The sequence below is a fragment of the Parambassis ranga genome, chromosome 4, assembly GCF_900634625.1.
Source record: "Parambassis ranga chromosome 4, fParRan2.1, whole genome shotgun sequence".
NCBI lineage: Eukaryota > Metazoa > Chordata > Actinopteri > Ambassidae > Parambassis > Parambassis ranga.
Genome location: NC_041025.1, coordinates 7,654,549 through 7,670,691, shown reverse-complemented (window position 1 = coordinate 7,670,691; position 16,143 = coordinate 7,654,549). Strand labels below are relative to the sequence as shown.

General features: G+C 42.3%; 2 protein-coding genes across 5 annotated transcripts; one reads left to right on the top strand and one right to left on the bottom strand.

Moving 5' to 3' along the window:
- The first annotated feature begins 480 nt into the window (after nt 1-480).
- serbp1a (SERPINE1 mRNA binding protein 1a) lies at nt 481-5,187 on the top strand. 4 transcript variants are annotated; one of them, XM_028403760.1, is made up of 9 exons: nt 481-859; nt 2,166-2,349; nt 3,059-3,199; nt 3,332-3,400; nt 3,622-3,696; nt 3,816-3,987; nt 4,478-4,522; nt 4,620-4,793; nt 4,893-5,187. In XM_028403760.1, exons 1-9 carry the CDS (start codon nt 604-606, stop codon nt 4,947-4,949), a joined length of 1,173 nt encoding a protein of 390 aa, XP_028259561.1. In that variant the 5' UTR covers nt 481-603; the 3' UTR covers nt 4,950-5,187. The 4 variants fall into 4 exon arrangements, with proteins under 4 accessions (XP_028259561.1, XP_028259559.1, XP_028259562.1 ...); XM_028403758.1 differs by having other exon boundaries at nt 482-859; nt 3,329-3,400; XM_028403761.1 differs by having other exon boundaries at nt 484-859; nt 3,819-3,987.
- Nucleotides 5,188-6,718: 1,531 nt separating this feature from the next.
- il12rb2 (interleukin 12 receptor, beta 2a) lies at nt 6,719-15,732 on the bottom strand. Its single transcript, XM_028404710.1, has 16 exons — nt 15,596-15,732; nt 15,273-15,383; nt 14,551-14,811; nt 14,009-14,132; nt 13,743-13,930; nt 13,199-13,341; nt 12,799-12,943; nt 11,416-11,489; nt 10,726-10,933; nt 10,371-10,553; nt 10,180-10,281; nt 9,870-10,016; nt 9,328-9,459; nt 8,707-8,803; nt 8,517-8,604; nt 6,719-8,431 (listed from the first exon to the last, which is right to left on the bottom strand). The coding sequence occupies exons 2-16, from the start codon at nt 15,340-15,342 to the stop codon at nt 7,970-7,972; spliced, it is 2,424 nt and encodes an 807-aa protein (XP_028260511.1). The 5' UTR covers nt 15,343-15,383; nt 15,596-15,732; the 3' UTR covers nt 6,719-7,969.
- Nucleotides 15,733-16,143: the final 411 nt, after the last annotated feature.

Below are 16,143 nucleotides of genomic sequence, written 5' to 3'. Positions count from 1 at the left end.
TTTGCAGCAGGGTTTTAAAGGGACTGGGGCTTTGCTGTTGGCCTTGCCTGAACCCTTATTTTAAGTCAACATGAGTGTCAGAATACTGTTAGTGTAGGCCTATTCATTATTTTCAATAAATACCTACAAAGTGTTTCACAGCATATGCATTAACTGAATGTTGTCTTCCCTCAAGGTCTGCAGAGATGCAGTGACAGTTTAAAATAACTTTATTAAATTAATAAACCCTCTTTAGTTTGAAAACTAACGCTGTAAAAAAACTGTCTGAAAAGGTCTGAAGCGTCAAAACAAGAGCAAGAACTAAGTGAGGACTCCCATGCTTACATGCTAGGCTTTTCAAGAACTAGCTAGTAATACCAGCGACTGTTTTGACTGCATTGTGGGTAATGGAGTTTTTCTTGGATCTTTCTGCAACGGTATCCGTGGCAATGTTTCTGTAGAAACAACTACATACCCCACATTGCGCAAACGCCGAGGTCCCGGATGTCTATCGCGCCGGAAGAGAAGAAGGTCCTTTCCCAGCCATCTTGTGGCTTCATCTAGCGAAGTGTTCGCACCAAGCCTCGTAGAATCGGAGGAAAATCCTGCTGAAGGGGCGTCATCATGCCCGGACAAATGCAAGAAGGTTTTGGCTGTGCCATAACCAATCGGTTCGACCAATTATTTGACGATGAGTCGGATCCATTTGAGCTGCTGAAGCAGGCTGAAGTGAAGAAGAAGGAGCCTTCTGCTCCTGGTGCCGCCAAGACTGCTGCCCAGGCTGCCAAGCAACCGAAAAAGGAGTCCCAAAAAGACAGAAAGGTCCCCCTGGCTGATAAGAAGGAGGAGACCCAGGCACCCGTCCCACTCAAAAAAGATGGTAATATATATTTCTTCTTTTTAGGTATGTTAGGCAAGCAGCATTAAAAAATGCTAAGGCTAAGTTGCTTGCTTACTAGCTAGCAGCGGTTCATAAGCCCCGTGACATGGGGTCCGCATGGCTGCTTTTGTGCCCGTGTGGACTGTCATTTTTCTAGAACAATGACATATGTACAGAAGTGTTTTGCAGTGGAGTCGATAGGGCTTAAACAATTCAGCAATACACAGATTGCAAGACAACTTGTTTTGGCTTGTTCCCCCCATGGGCCTTGCTGAACAGGCAGAACCCGAAAGCCTAGTTAGCTGTAGAAAGTGGCGTGTATTTACAAGCTTAAATGTACCCTTGTCACTTAATTAATCCAAGTAAAGCCACTTTTCGATGACAAAACCAGAATAGTCTAAAAACGACTGCTCCTTTTTTTAATTTAAAGTAAAGAAAGTCAAAAATGCGGTTTGTTAAATGATCCCGCGCACGTGTAAGTACAGTTGCTTGTAAAGAGTCACACACATGTATTTATTATAAGGGCGGACATGCAGGTGGATTTGTGTTAAGAGCAGCAATGTGCTCACGGCGATGAACCTCGTGGTGGTGTGGGGCGTGTTAAAGCACAGCCTTCAAACTACTACTTCCCATTGGTGCACAATACGGGCCGGGCGTACGCCATTGACATGCTTTAGCTTTTATTCTCCTTCCTGTGTAACCGCATTTTTATTATATATATACCGCGGCCACTATAAAAGTTACTCCTATTATCACCTTAAATGTGTCAGACTCACGTTAGTTGACCCATTATCATCATGTCAGGCAGCCAAGTGGCCTCATATCTGTTGAGAGAAGATGAGACAGGTGCGCTGACTATGGGTCACTCAGCTGCTGCTGTGTAGTGTAGAAGATCTATTTTTGTAGCTGGTGATTTAAGCAATGGGCGGGACTTGTTGTTCACATTGGGTCTTTGGCAGTCAACCATGTGCTACGAAGGGTTAACTGTGCAGCCTTTGTTTTCAACTGCAAAGCAACCCCCATGATTTTACCAATTAAAGCAGGGAATGATGAGTGACCATAATAGAACGTTTGATTGTTTTAATTGTTTACACATAGTTTTAAAATTCAGTGAGGGGGAGGGGAGGGGAGGGTGGGGGCAGAATAAAACAAATGGACCAGTGGACTTCCTCTCTCCAGTTTACATTCTCTGCATATTAATTAGAATTGTGTACCCAGTCAAGCCCTCTTTGTCTTGCACTCAACACTGGGTTCTGATTTATCAAACCGATTCGTCACCTAATATTCCTGTTGTGGTCAATTCAAGGTGCTGGAATGAGGAGAATGGGCCGTAAGCCGGAGGGCGATGGATCCAGACCCCAGGGCGGCCAGGGAGAAGGGCGCCCCCCCACAGACAGACGGCCTGCTGACAGGCGGCCACCTCGACGCTTCGAGAGGCCTGCTGGAGATGCTGGCGAGAAGCCTGAGGGTGGCGAGTTCTCTGTTGAGAAGTAAGTTAAACTTCCATTGTGACACGTTGGCTGATAAGAGTATATTTTATTGCCATTAACCATTTTTTAAAATGAAGCAGACCTCTTCCTGATGAGATTTTGATTATGGGGTGGGACAGCAACTGTTGAAGGCGTTGCTTACGGTGATAAGAATTGGTAGTTTTGCCCATTTTGCTACAGGTTCTAACGTAACACACTTGAGTAAGGTATATGAGTTAAAATGATGGCAAACCCCCTTATTTATTCGCCCACCATCTATATAAGAGAATTATTAATTGAATCACCAGCTCCCTTCAAATCTACTGAGCGCAATAGTGAGTTCAAGTGAGTGTAGTTTGAACTTTAGTGTTAGTATTCACTCTAATGGGTCTCTTAGTTCAGCTGTTTTCAGCTACCTGTTGGAACTTAAAAAAGCTCATAATGTGTGATATGCCTTGGATCGAACAGCAAACAGTGACTAGCTGGTAAACATTTTGAGGCTGAACAGGCAGAGCAGCCAGGATGAATTGACAAGTTCACCAGAACAGCTCAGAAGGTTAAGTATTCATGTTGTGCACATCTTTATGTTATGCTGTCACAAAGTGAGCAAAATATCAGGTGTAGTTGTATCAAAAACCATTTAAGTCTAGTTGTCTACCTAAGGATACAATCTGGAAGAAAATCTTATCATTACTTTTTTTTAACCAAAGTTGTTGTTCTATCTCTTCAGGCCCATTGGTGATCGGCCAATGAGAGGACGTGGTGGCGGTAGAGGAGCCCGTGGCGGCAGGGGCCGCGGCATGGGTCGGAGCGATGGCTTTGATTCCAGAGGGAAACGTGAATTTGATAGACACAGTGGCAGCGACAGATCGTAAGTGCTTTTTCACCTGTACAGTTTAGCAAATTACACTTTTTTTTGGTTAAACGGTAGGATAAAGATCTTGTGTATTTTGATGCAGTTAAAGTGTTCCGATCTTGGTTAAAGCAAATGTTGTTTCAGTAGTCTGAAAGGTGAGGAGAAGCGTGGTGGAAGTGGATCTCACAACTGGGGCACTGTCAAGGATGAACTGAAGTGAGTTTCCAGTGTACAGCAAAAAACTGCGTCATGACACAAGTTGCATGTCTGCAAGCGATAGGTTTATTTACGCTTCGTTTCGATCATTTGTTGTGTTTTTTTCTGGGACATTGTCACTAGGGCGAAAGGGAAGAATGTGGGTTTTTGTAGGCGTGTGACTATTTTAATGTTTTATTAAGTAATTAGGATATATGACCAGATTTTTTGCGTTCTTACAGTGAGCTTGACCAATCAAATATTACTGAAGAGAACCCTGAAGGAGAGGAGCACCACCCCGCTGACTCTGAGAACAAGTAAGTTCTCTTTCTCTTACTTCTGTAACTTGAAACAAAAGCACATGTTCAGATTTACCTGCAATGACCATAAAAACCACAATGTTATGTTAACTGTCATCTGTCGTCTGTGTCTGTTGAAGGGAGAATGAGGTTGAGGAAGTGAAGGAGGAAGGCCCCAAGGAGATGACTCTGGATGAATGGAAGGCCATGCAAGACAAGGAAAGGACCAAGGTGGAATTTAACATCCGTAAGGCCAATGAGGGAGCTGACTGGAACAAAGGATTTGTGCTGCACAAGTCCAAGGCAGAGGTGAGTTTGAATTTTGATATTGTTGTTACACAATCACCCGATTGCCTCCCTGTTCATTTAATTTAGACTTTGCTGAACTGTGGCATTCAAAGATTTAACAACTATATTCTTTTAAAATTCAGAAGCCTGCATTTTTTGGAGTTTTTATGCAGCAGCTCTTTACTTTCACTCACACCATCTGTGTATATTTAAACTCTTTATCAAGTAGATCTTGTGAGGCTTTCTGCCTCCAGGGAGATCAAGTAGGGTGTGTAACAGGTGTAACTGTGAGGTCCTGCCCAACATAAGCATCAGTCAGTCTTTGTGAAAGTGGGAACTACCTGACATTAGTATGCATTCATTCCACATACCATTGTACTGATCCTTTGTAACCCAGCACTGATGTCACCATATCATGCAGAACAAGTTAAAGACCTAACAGTGTCTGGTTTGTCTGGATTTTGCTCTTTCTGATGTGGTAATGTGAACTTTTTACCCTTCTCCAATCTAGGACAAGAAAGGTGAGCTGATTGACCCTGAGGTCGTTGAGCCCAAGGTAGATTTACCTTCTTATACATATACTTTACAATTATTGAACAAAAATTGTACATTTTCAAACATGGCACCTTGCCCTCCACTTTTTTGTAAATCAGGGCGAAGATGAGCACCACTTCCGGAAGCCAGCCAATGACATCACGACCCAGCTGGAGATCAACTTTGGCGACCTGGGTCGCCCAGGCCGTGGGCGCGGTGGACCACGTGGTGGCCGGGGAGGTCGTGGCCGTGGAGAACCTGCTAGGCCAATCCGTGGGGGAAGAAGTGACAGGGTAGGTGACCTTAGCTGTCTGTAACACTCAAAGTGTCTCAGTTGTAATTATTTATTTCATTGGTTAAATACTGGGAAATAACTTGTCATTTCCTTACAGTCATCTGCGTCTGTGCCAAATGTGGACGACCCAGAGGCCTTCCCAGCCCTGGCTTAAGCCCCTGGCTGCTAATCCTCAGGCCTACAGGAGCCTCTTTAGCACCTCCACTACGAGGCTTGCATGTTCCTGGATCCTTCAGCAAAGTGAAATGATGGAGAAGACTGTCATTAACTATGGCACTCAATGTGAGGACTGAGTTTTACCCAATAAAAACAAAACGAAGATGGAAAAAAAACAGAAATTAACAAAAAAAAAAAAAAAAACATAAAACGGACTTCTTGCTACTCTGGAGCAACTTATTGGTAGAGGTTTTGTACTTGGAAACAAAGTAGCAGGGATGTTTTCATACAGTATTTTTTTCAGAGGTTATGCATTGTCCATTGATAAATTTTTGTAATTGCTGCTTGAAAATATGCATTTTGAAATGTAAGCATAAGAGTATCTTAGGCGTGGTGTGTGCCATTGCTTGCTTGCTATAAAATAGGCACTGTGGAGCTCCAACCTAGGCTCATAAGCTCTGCCACACCAGGTATTTCTGATGAAGTTACAGCTTCAGTCATTGAGATTTATGGGTTTTTTTTTCTTTAGCACTGCGGTATTGTTTTATATTTTATACTGGAGGTCTATTCTTGTATGATCTTCAGCCTGTAAATCTTAACTATTTTCATAAATTCTTTCAGAGACTGTATTTCACATGGTGCAAAAAGGACGGCCCTTGATCTTTGATCGAGAGGTGCTGCCTACATTTAAACGCATTGATAAAATGGCACCTAAATCTGAATTTAAACTTCTTTTGTACTGGAATGTTCTAAAGGAGCATTATTAGGTCATTTTTGGGGAGCGCATAGGTGGTTACTCTCCTAAATTTGTGTTGATCCCGAGACATTTGTCAAGTGGATTAATCTGAAGCTCAAAGTTATTCCATGTGTTCTGATATACTTCTATTTGGGGTGCTGTTCACCATCTGATACATCTTCCTCCTTGTCCATTTCATCTTTGATCACTCACCATGTGCAAGTCAAGCTACACCTTTTTACTAGAGTGATAAGGAGGGGAAGTGTTTTTACACAGTTGAGATGTGGCTGCAGACCTCTGGAAGACCTCAGACCCTCTCCGACTGTTTACACACTCCACCGGAGCATCTTTCCACAGATGTAAGCTCAGCTCAGCTTCAGTTTGTTTCTGCAGTCTGTTCTGTGCTGATATGTTCCTCCACTGTTGACTTGCCCTGTAGCTTCCACAGTGGCACCACTGCATAATTGCTCTGAAAGAAATACAGTTGTCCATTGCGTGGAACAACTGACATGCTCTACAAATGTGTGAATTCTAGCCCTGCTATTAGAGACCTCTGTCGGTAAATAAAGATGGTCGATACATTTTTTTGCACTGTCACGTTTTTTGCTCAACCTACACATAGGCTGTTAATGCCAAGCAGTTTTGTTCTTTCAGAGTGTGGCTTCTGTAATTTTGTCAAATGCTCAGCTTCCGTTTTAGTCTTTTGTTAAACTACATATGCAAACATGTCAAAGTGTAACCATAAGCAGGGGCATTCCTGAGCCTTGCCTGCTGCCAACACTGATAAATACACTAGTGACTGTTGCATAAGGCAGGCCAAGATGAGGAGCAGGTTAAAATGTGAATGGTTCAGAAGTCAAATATATTTATTTGCATTAATGTCAAAGCTAAAATTAAGGTAAATTAATAGCACTGCACATAAATTAAGCTGATAATCCAATCCTCTGGAGCAGTTTAAACTTAAATATTTTATCTTTGCATCTTTCTATCTTAGTTGGTAATAGAAAAAATGAAGTAGGAGACCAGTCATGTTTTCTTATTCCATTCAGTATCCATGAAACATCTATACGTTTTTAATTTAAAATTAAGCAATATATACAATTGCACAACAATCATATTAGAAAATGTAGATATTAAACTGTCCAACAAACAAAACATTAAATAGAAGTAATAAATTAATAGTGAAGAGGGTTAAACTACTTAATTATGAAATATAATACAAATCTGTTTATTTTCTATAAATTATAATGAATTTATTCACAAAAAATTGATAGAATAAACATCCAAAGCAATACAGATGTGTATTTTGCATTGCTTAGTTGTTTAGTTTCATTGAATATATTCCCAACATGGCAATCCATGAGTTCCATGAGGTCCAGTCTCAGTTGCTGTACTCTGTTTCACCTCTGAGCTCTCATCAGGAACATATTGATCACTGGATTTATTTTGTTGATCACACTTTTTGTGGTAAAAATGTGTCCGTTTCAGACGTTTAATCACTCTGTAGCCAAAATTACACCACAGTTATTTCTGTTTTCACACATTTCACAATAACTGAAGCTGCTGCAGGATTTTATGCAGAGTGCCACTGTCATGTGGTAATTATAGATACATGATACAACAATCAGTGTATATAAGCTTTAGCATTGTGCCATGGTATACTCATATTAGGATTTACACTGCACATACTTATGACAATATTTTCTTTGTTTGCACTTTGTTCTGCCTTTAAATGATTTTTCAATGAGCTATGACTGAGGTAGGGTAGATGTATTATTCACGAAAACAGGCTGCACTCACATGGAAGCACAATTGAAGCGCTGTCAAGAGCACATCAAACCAACAGGGGGCAATATAGCTCTAACCCTGAAGCCATGCTGGAAGCCACTGGAGAAGTCACAGTCATTGGACCAAACAGTAGGCTGCTAACAATGACAGGAGTGTTAGATTATGCAGCAGTTAACACAGTTAGCGCAAGCACATTATTTACCTGAAGCGGTTTGTCTGATAGGAGAAGGCCTCAAACTCCTCAGTTCAGACAGGCAGTAATTACAATATTGGTGTTTTGCAGCATGCGTTGGGCTTATTTTAGTCATGCTATTAGTGTGTCCATAGCCGCTCTGATAAGAAGCCAATCATAATGCATGCAATGAAAAAAATGTATGTACAGCAAAGAGGTAGTTCATGTGCAACAACACCACAACCACTTCCAGCCATTGTGTCCATCTTATTTAGAAGCGTACACCTATCGTCTCACTGAGTAGCTGAAATGTCAGATTTTACTAAGTATTCAGAAAGATGTCACTGCAGTCTATCTTCACTGCATCCAGGGTAAGCTTCCCTCCAAACTCCAGTGGCTCTTTGAAGGTGTTGTGACTGGGGAAGAAGTGTATGTCTACAGACTCTTCCTCCACCTCTGCATCCTCCTCGTCCGAAAGGTCCAGTGCGTGTGATGAGATGTATTCCACGGTTGTGTTCGTGTCCAGGGAGGTCTGCGTGTGGTCCGAGCTGTCCGAGTCGTGGGAGAAACTCTTGATGTACGTGGTTGGGGGATACAGCGGTGTGGCAGGCTGGGTATCAGGGCTCAGGCAGGTCTGAGGATGGAGGAGCAGAGAGGAGACATTTGTGGGCTTGGAGCTGGCAGTGTTCTGCCCCGGCAGCTCCTCCACATCCACTAGGATGGGCTCTTCTTCCTCCTCAGTTACCGTGGAGTTACTCAGCTGGAGCTGCAGGTTCATCTTGTCCTGTTTGGAAGGGAGACACGTGCATCAACAGAGGAACAAAGCATGCTGCACTACTGCTTGAATAAGTTCTCTTTCACATAAATACCTTCTCTTTGGCACACTCTTTTGCCCACTTGCTGTTTGCAGGATCTGGCACAACATCAAGCATGAGGCACTGGAAAAACTCCCACAACCTGAGAGGGGGTGTAGAAAACCGTAATCAATGGTATGGCAACACAACACATTCCCTTTGGTGCTGCAAAAAATTATATGTATATAAACTATCTATTACATACCTACGCTTGACTGCTGTGCTCTGACAGAGACACACAAGAAACACTGCAATGGCAAAGAAGATGATACCAACTGCTAAAAGGGGAATTGAGGCCTCGGCTACAAAGGAAGAAAAGAGCCACAAAGATGTTAGATAACATCTGACTCCTCTGATATGAGCAATTAAGGAAGTGAGACATTAAAAAACTAGCATTACAACGTCATCAACATCAGCAACAACTGGCACAGTGAAACTATTTTGCGTGTTTGTCAGAAAACAAAAACAATACCCTAAAGACTAAGACACTTAAGGCACCTGAAAGCGGGAATCCACATTCAAACCACTTTGAAGAAAAGACTACACATTGTTTGGGTCATTTTATTGACCATTTGATGTGAAAATCAAGATTTTATTTTTACTGAAGATGCCTGAATGGTCTCCAGCTCATTTTGCTTTAACAGTTGTAACATGCTGTCTGCATCACTGTGGGTCTGCTAACGTTTCACTCATGAGTCACTGATTAGGAGTTTTTGACTGCACATCATGCTGCAGGGAAAAGGCTGATCCTCTGTGCTGGCACTCAAAAATAACAGGCGGTGGTGAACTTCTCACCTAACTCCAACTAAAATCGAAAGCTGCTTACGCTCAAGGAATAACTTGATCTTTTGGCTTGGACGGCCCTCTCCTCTTGCACTTGAAGCAGTCATCCACAGGCTGTAGCCTCCAGGGGGCAGCTCCTTGGTCACATACTCCCTCTCTGATGCTGGTCTACAGACTGAAAACATGCACACGCAGCACTGTTATTCATGTTCCTGTCTGCCTGCTACATTCAGATCTATTACTGTTAAATAAGGAACTGTAAGTGTCCTGCTTAATATGGATCTTCTTGATTAGTAGGGAACGATCTAACACTATGTGTTTATGGCAAACATAAAACATTCCTTACATCTGAAAAATGAGGGCACTTGTATGATCATGTGGGTAAACCAGACCGGGTGGCAGCTCTGTGTTGACGAGCTTTAATACCACAACGTTTTTACCCCATCCCACATCCTCTACTCATAAAACACACCAAATGAAAACACTTCTTCTATAACACTCACAAATATACAACAGAAATATGGAAACACAATTAGCTGAACCTGCTTCTTTGTCCCTAATAAGCACAGTTAAATGTGATCTTACATTTCTCCTGGTGTCCCTTGGCCTTCTCTAAATAGATGGTATAGTTGGTGATGCAACCCCTGCGCAGGTCCCGGGGCAGATCTGTCCAGGTAATCTTCACTTTGTTTCCCTCAGCCTTCTCTTGGACCTGTGGACCCACTTCTGGAGCTGCAGCCAATGAGCAGAACCCACAAAAACACTGAATATGAAGATATTACAGGAACATTTCCATGTAATACTCCTGGATATTAAGTCTTTGTGCTGGTACATATTATGCCCTAATACATTAACAGTATGTAACAGTACACAGTTAACTTCCTTTAGAGCGTACCTGCTTCCCAAATGGCGACACCTCCAAATCTGGTCCTACTTACTGAGGTCTCATTATAGAAGGCATACACTGCTCCTTCATAGCACTCAAAAGGCTTCACATCTACACAAAGACAGTATTTTCAGAGGTTTTAAAATCACCAAACCTGTACTTTTTTCTTTTGTTCCATCTCTATCACTTTAAATTCCCACCTGAAATGACAGTATGGTTGTCGTCTTTGCCCACTTTGACCCATCTGAGCTCCGCCAGCTTGTGTCCCACTGGGTACCACTCCACCACGTACGCAGCCGGTGATGGTGCACTTTCTGGTTTTGTCCAGGAGATGGTGATACTGCTGTTGTCTGCTGAGACGTGCACATTGTCAAGAGGCTCCGCTGAAAAATGAGAAGATGTGTTTTCAGTACTAAAAGTGCAAAGACAGTAAATATTTATGGATCCATATGCACACTCAAAATGCACACTGTGTGAGTGAGTGTATTCATATTGGTCCTCGTTGAAGGATTTCTTGCTGTGGTGCTCATATTCATTGATGGGTCAGACTTTTACCTTCTGAGTGTTGTGTTGTTATCCTGGCAGGAGGTGACAACCCTTTGGAGTTGCGCGCCCACACTGTGACCTCACAGCCATCACAGAATGGGACAGTGTGTCTCCTGGTGTCAGCACTCATATTAGTGATCACAACACTCAAGTCTGGGCTTTTTACGCTGACTGTGTACTGTATGATCTTCCCTCTAGAGATGGAATTGTTGGGCTCCTGCAATCAGAGAAATGTTTTGAAAACAAACCATGACTGGTGCAGTGCTGTATAGTTGCATTGTTGCCATGGATCTACAGGCCACATTAGTGCAGGATGAGTATGTAAGACACATCATTTCTGTTCAGCTCCTCTTTTTCTTGTAAACTGAAACTGCGGTGTCTGCTGTCAGGTTTCACTTGTCTCTCACTGCATGTGACATATAAGAATGTAGTGGTGTGTGTGTGGTAGCAGGTGTGTGTGTTACACCTAAGAAGTGGTCAACAGTTGACCTTTAGCGTGCTCGGAACATAGTAAAGAAGCAGGGAGATCAGAAAGTGTCACTATGGTGACAATGCCGCACACCCACACACACACTAACTGAGAAAGAGGAGAGGGAACCCAAGGAGGCTGCAAACCCACAGACTCATCAAGTGGTGTCACGTGTGTTTAACACTGTCAACTTTCAATCATGTGAATGTCCAAGATTAAAAAGAACGTACCTTCCAGTAAACTCTCAGAGATTTCAGATCAGATGCAGGTGCAGTGGACCACACATCCAGCTCTTTGGTAGGAGCTAAAACAACAAGAAACATGGCATCAGTGGGAGCCAGAAATATATAAAATGAAGCCTTTGTTAGTGCTTTCTACAAAACAGGGAAGAGAGGTTCTCCTCTATACTGTAACGTACAACATGTGATGGCCCACTGAGGAAGATAAAGTCACTCCAAACTGTAGCTTGTGTACAAAATGTGGGAGGATGATGTGAGATGTGCAAGTTCGCCGCCTTCACCGTGATGAGGCAAGGAGTGAAGATGTAAATGAGATTAGGCAACCACACAGGGAGTTTTGAATGTTTCAGCCTTTACAGTATATTTTTATGATTTTGCCAAACTTTTTCCAAAACACACAGTAGGTGTAACTTTTTGGCTTTCAGCCAGTCTCTGCTTTAATTTCTGAGAATTTAAATTCGACTTCAAACACTAGATGATGTGTTCAAGTGCTGTAGGAAAACTGAAAGTCGATTTTATCACTAATGCCTTTTAAAATGAATGAACACACTACAAACATTCACAGTCCCAATGATGTGTGAGTCCCATGTCCCCTCACAATGACCCCAAAACAGCAGATTTCACAGTTTCACAAACTGCACTTCTATGAAAGGATGTGACTACTCTACTACACAAGATAAAGCTGTCCAGTGGCCAACAAGGCTATGACACTAAACACACATATAACTAAAACTTGAAAATACATTTTTTTACAGCCTGATATGTTTTCGCAAGGAAAGGAGGACGATTGAAGTGTGATTGATGTGTTTGATAACTGAGCAAACTGTAACATAAGACAGCCTTTACTTCTGCTTTGCTGCTGCCTGCTGTGTCTGGGAATTGATGATCTGTCAGTTATTTTTAGCTTACACATACAGACAGGTGTATATCTTCACACCATCAGTATTAGAAATGTGCAGCAGGAGTTCCGATAAAGCATGTCTTCTCACCTACTTCACCTTTCTGCAGACAGGCAAAGTGGCTAACTGATACACATTAGGCAACCATTTACTTAAATGATTATAATCTCCATATTGTAATATCTCTTATCAGCAATGGCTGCTTTTTCTTTCAACATGCAACCCAATAATGGTTGTTTCAGTGGCTGACTGACATCCTGCGGGCATTCAGTGGTGAACTGATAACTCAAAAACACCAGAAGAAAGGAAACATTATTGCATTATCTGATAGCCTGCATAGATAAAGTGCCAAATAGATTCTGTAGTTTTATTAGTTTCCTGTAGTGAGACTCGGTGGATTTTTCATTCAGAGAGAGAAAACTCATAAAGTCAGAACTTCCGGAGCTGCAGGTTACTGTAATTCACAGTGTCTCACCCTCCTCCTGAGTCCAGCTGGAAGTGTTTGTGCTCCACTGACTCCACAGGCCGGAGCTGAATTTGGTTCTGGCTCTGAAATAGTACAACCTGTAAGGCTCCAAAGACGAGATGGACCAGGTCTGAGGTGAAGTCATCTGCACAGCCTGTAAGTTAAACAGACATTTACCCTCAGAGGAGCTTTCTGCATGTTGTTTATTAAAGGTCAAATATCAGGTTTCTGAGACATTGTGGGTTCACGTCAGCCCTGACACTCATAGCTGCCTTTAGCTCTGAATCAGCACAGGACCTATGAGATCTAAAAATCCAGTAACTGTATTATCTTCACAGCTTTCATGTAACCTTCTGTTATTTTTTCTGCTATAACTGAGTGAAGGGCACTAAAATGTCAAATAGCTTACTGAGACAGGAGAAGCTGTCCATGTCTGTTGTTCAGTTCTGGATTGGATCTGCAGGTGCTGAGTCCTCACTGACTGCTCCACTCTGAGGATGCACGCCCTGGAAGAGCACTGGGGTTGGCCGAGAACAGGAGCTGGTGGCATCGCTGCACAGACAGCAGAGTGGTCAGAACAGTTTTGTGCAGCAGTAGCACAGGTAGTGTTTTAAAATAAATTGTTATAAAATTCCTCTGCGTCAAACATCTTCATTTCTGCAAATGTACCACAAATAGAGATTAAAGTTATCGTCATCTTGACCTTATACCTTGAAAATAACTCATCACTACAAATAAAACAATACAAAAAGTATTTGATAAGTTTTGTGAGGAGCGAACCTTAAACTTTACACATTTATTTTCAACACTGTCTGTTCATTTGTTGGCTGTTCGATCAGACATTGCAGACATGCAATAATTCCAACTGCATAATTCTTCAATGAACCTGAATGCATTTGCATGTGTCTGTGACACAGCTTCAGCCTGAGATCGTTAAGTAGTGTAAATCTTACCGATGTCACTGAGTGTGTAGTTGATGATGGAGGACTCTACAGAGCCTAGTTCATTTTGAGCTTGAACCCACACTGAGATGAACTGCACAGATCTGGACACATTGAAACTAGCTGTCGGTGACTCAGCTCCTTTACTGGAGACTTTGTGCACCGGTCCATCTGTGTGGTTTCCAGATACTGTTCTCATCCTGAACACAGAGTTTCACAGTGAACAGCCTGCAACTGTTTGATGATGATTATATTGACTTAAAGTTTCAGCGACTTACCACAGCACCGAACTATTCCAAAGATAAGTGTGACGTCCTCTGTTCCAAGTGCACTCTACATCTCCCCTGTCATTGTATGTGATTTTGTGGATGCATGAGATGTTTTTAGGGCGATCTGGTGGATCTGGAAAACAAAGAAGAATTAAATGAAAATGCACATCAGCTCTCAGTGCAGCACATTGGGGATATCTATTTAAGAAGTAACTTTATGTGGCTGCATCCTGAGAATCACACAAATGTTTTAAATAGTAAGAAATAATTAATTCACAACATTCAGCTTGGACATGAGATGTTGGAAAATGTCTTATTATGTGCATATTTTAGTTTGAGGAGCTTATTTTCACTCTTTGCCACATCTTACTTTTGACACTTAAAAGCAGAACTGACATATTTTCTGCAGCGCTTGCTGCTTGAAGAGTTAGTCATGCCTTCATATAAGAAAGTCTCCACTTGAAACACTGCCAAGCACCCTGCAGGACTGTTCATCCTCATAGATTACATTATCTCATAACGCCACATATTAAATTTGGTTTGGTACTCACATCCAGCTGAGATGTCCAGTCCACAGGGATCCCCTCCAGGAATGCAGTTACACTGACAGCTGTATGTTCTGTTCTCTGTTATGTTCACCACATTGGAGTATATGGTTTTAGGGTTAAGTGTTTTGTGTGCCTGCGCCACAGGAGGATGGTAACTGTACAGGGTCCCCTTGCACGTGCAGTTAAAGGTGCAGTACACTTGAAAAGTGGAGCCTCGCTGCACCACATGTCCAGCACTGGACCATATGACACAGGACTTCTGACCTAAAAGCACAAACAATTATTTTTGGGATTGCAATGGATTTGTATAATTTGGAGCAGACCTGCCATATACAGAAATGACATGAAGATTTAATGAGCCCTACAAAGGCAAACCATCCATCCGTCAATCATCTGAACCCGCTTTGTCCTGTAGGACCGGGTCACGGGGGGCTGGGTACACCCTGGACAGGTCACCAGTCCATCACAGGCCAACATACACAGACAAACAACCATTCACACTCACACCTGCGACAATTTACAGTCACCAGTTAACCTAACAAGCACGTCTGTTGGATGTGGGAGGAAGCCGGAGCACCAGGAGAAAACCCACGCAGGCACAGGACCAGAACAGTCGACCCAGAACGAGCAAACTCTTGCTTTGCCTCTTATTGTTATTATACTGTGAGTATTTATTGATAACACAAGCGTTATTGACGTGACTCCACACATTAACATAAGCTTACCGAAGCAAAGCTGCACAGCCAGCAGAGTGATGGCGAGGTGGATGGACCATGACTGGAACATTGTTGCCATTAGTCATCAGAAACTGCGTGTGTGTTACATCGATAGTTCACCTTTAAACAAAGTACACCAATGTGTTTGAACGATCATGCAACGATCTTAAAAGCAGCTTATTTAATAAAAATTTAATAAATGATTAATTAATGATTCACTTCAGGGAAACCTACAACATTTAAATGAGAAATTATACTTTGGAAGCAGATCCATGCGCCACATTCAGCGCCAGCTATCCAAAACGCAGCTGCGTAAAAAGCCTCAAACTCACCGAAACGTCACATCCCAGGATCGCATCAATGTTTGGAGCCCTATCCGTCATCGTATCTGCTCCTAAACGTCTTCATTTAGAGAAGAAGAGTGTCCACACAGTGGTGAAGTGAGAGCGGAGTTGGCTGAGTGCCGCCCCTGGTGTGATGCGACACGCTTCACCGAGCATGTGATGACAGAGGCTTCACTGACTCTCTGCACACACTGATCACCACACATGTGTTTGTCTATAACACTGAAGACTGGGCCATATATCATGCTCAATATATTTACTATACACTATTTCTATACATTTAGTGATGAAGTTCAGACTGAATATAGGCAATAATTTCTCTTCAGTGTACTGAGTTTATATTCTTATTTAAAGGGTAAATAAATGTAGGACTGCTGTAATCTGAGGTATGAGGTACACACAATGCATGGCAAACAGTAGTTGCATATACAGTAGCTGCACATGAGTGAACAAACTGACGGTCACAAATGGAGGATGTTGTGACTGATTCTGATGAGGAAACTTGTGCCAACATAATGCTTGGGATCTAAAAAAGA

Bases quoted from the DNA above. Each gene is read 5' to 3' on its own strand.
- il12rb2 (XM_028404710.1), bottom strand. From the start codon at position 15,342: ATGGCAACAATGTTCCAGTCATGGTCCATCCACCTCGCCATCACTCTG. The intron at 13,342-13,742 runs GTAAGATTTACA...CTGTCTGTGCAG, and splicing joins CTACACACTCAGTGACATCG to CGATGCCACCAGCTCCTGTT. The intron at 12,944-13,198 runs GTAAGCTATTTG...TTTAACTTACAG, and splicing joins GGACAGCTTCTCCTGTCTCA to GCTGTGCAGATGACTTCACC.
- serbp1a (XM_028403758.1), top strand. From the start codon at position 604: ATGCCCGGACAAATGCAAGAAGGTTTTGGCTGTGCCATAACCAATCGG. The intron at 3,401-3,621 runs GTGAGTTTCCAG...GCGTTCTTACAG, and splicing joins ACTGTCAAGGATGAACTGAA to TGAGCTTGACCAATCAAATA. The intron at 3,697-3,815 runs GTAAGTTCTCTT...CTGTGTCTGTTG, and splicing joins CCCGCTGACTCTGAGAACAA to AAGGGAGAATGAGGTTGAGG.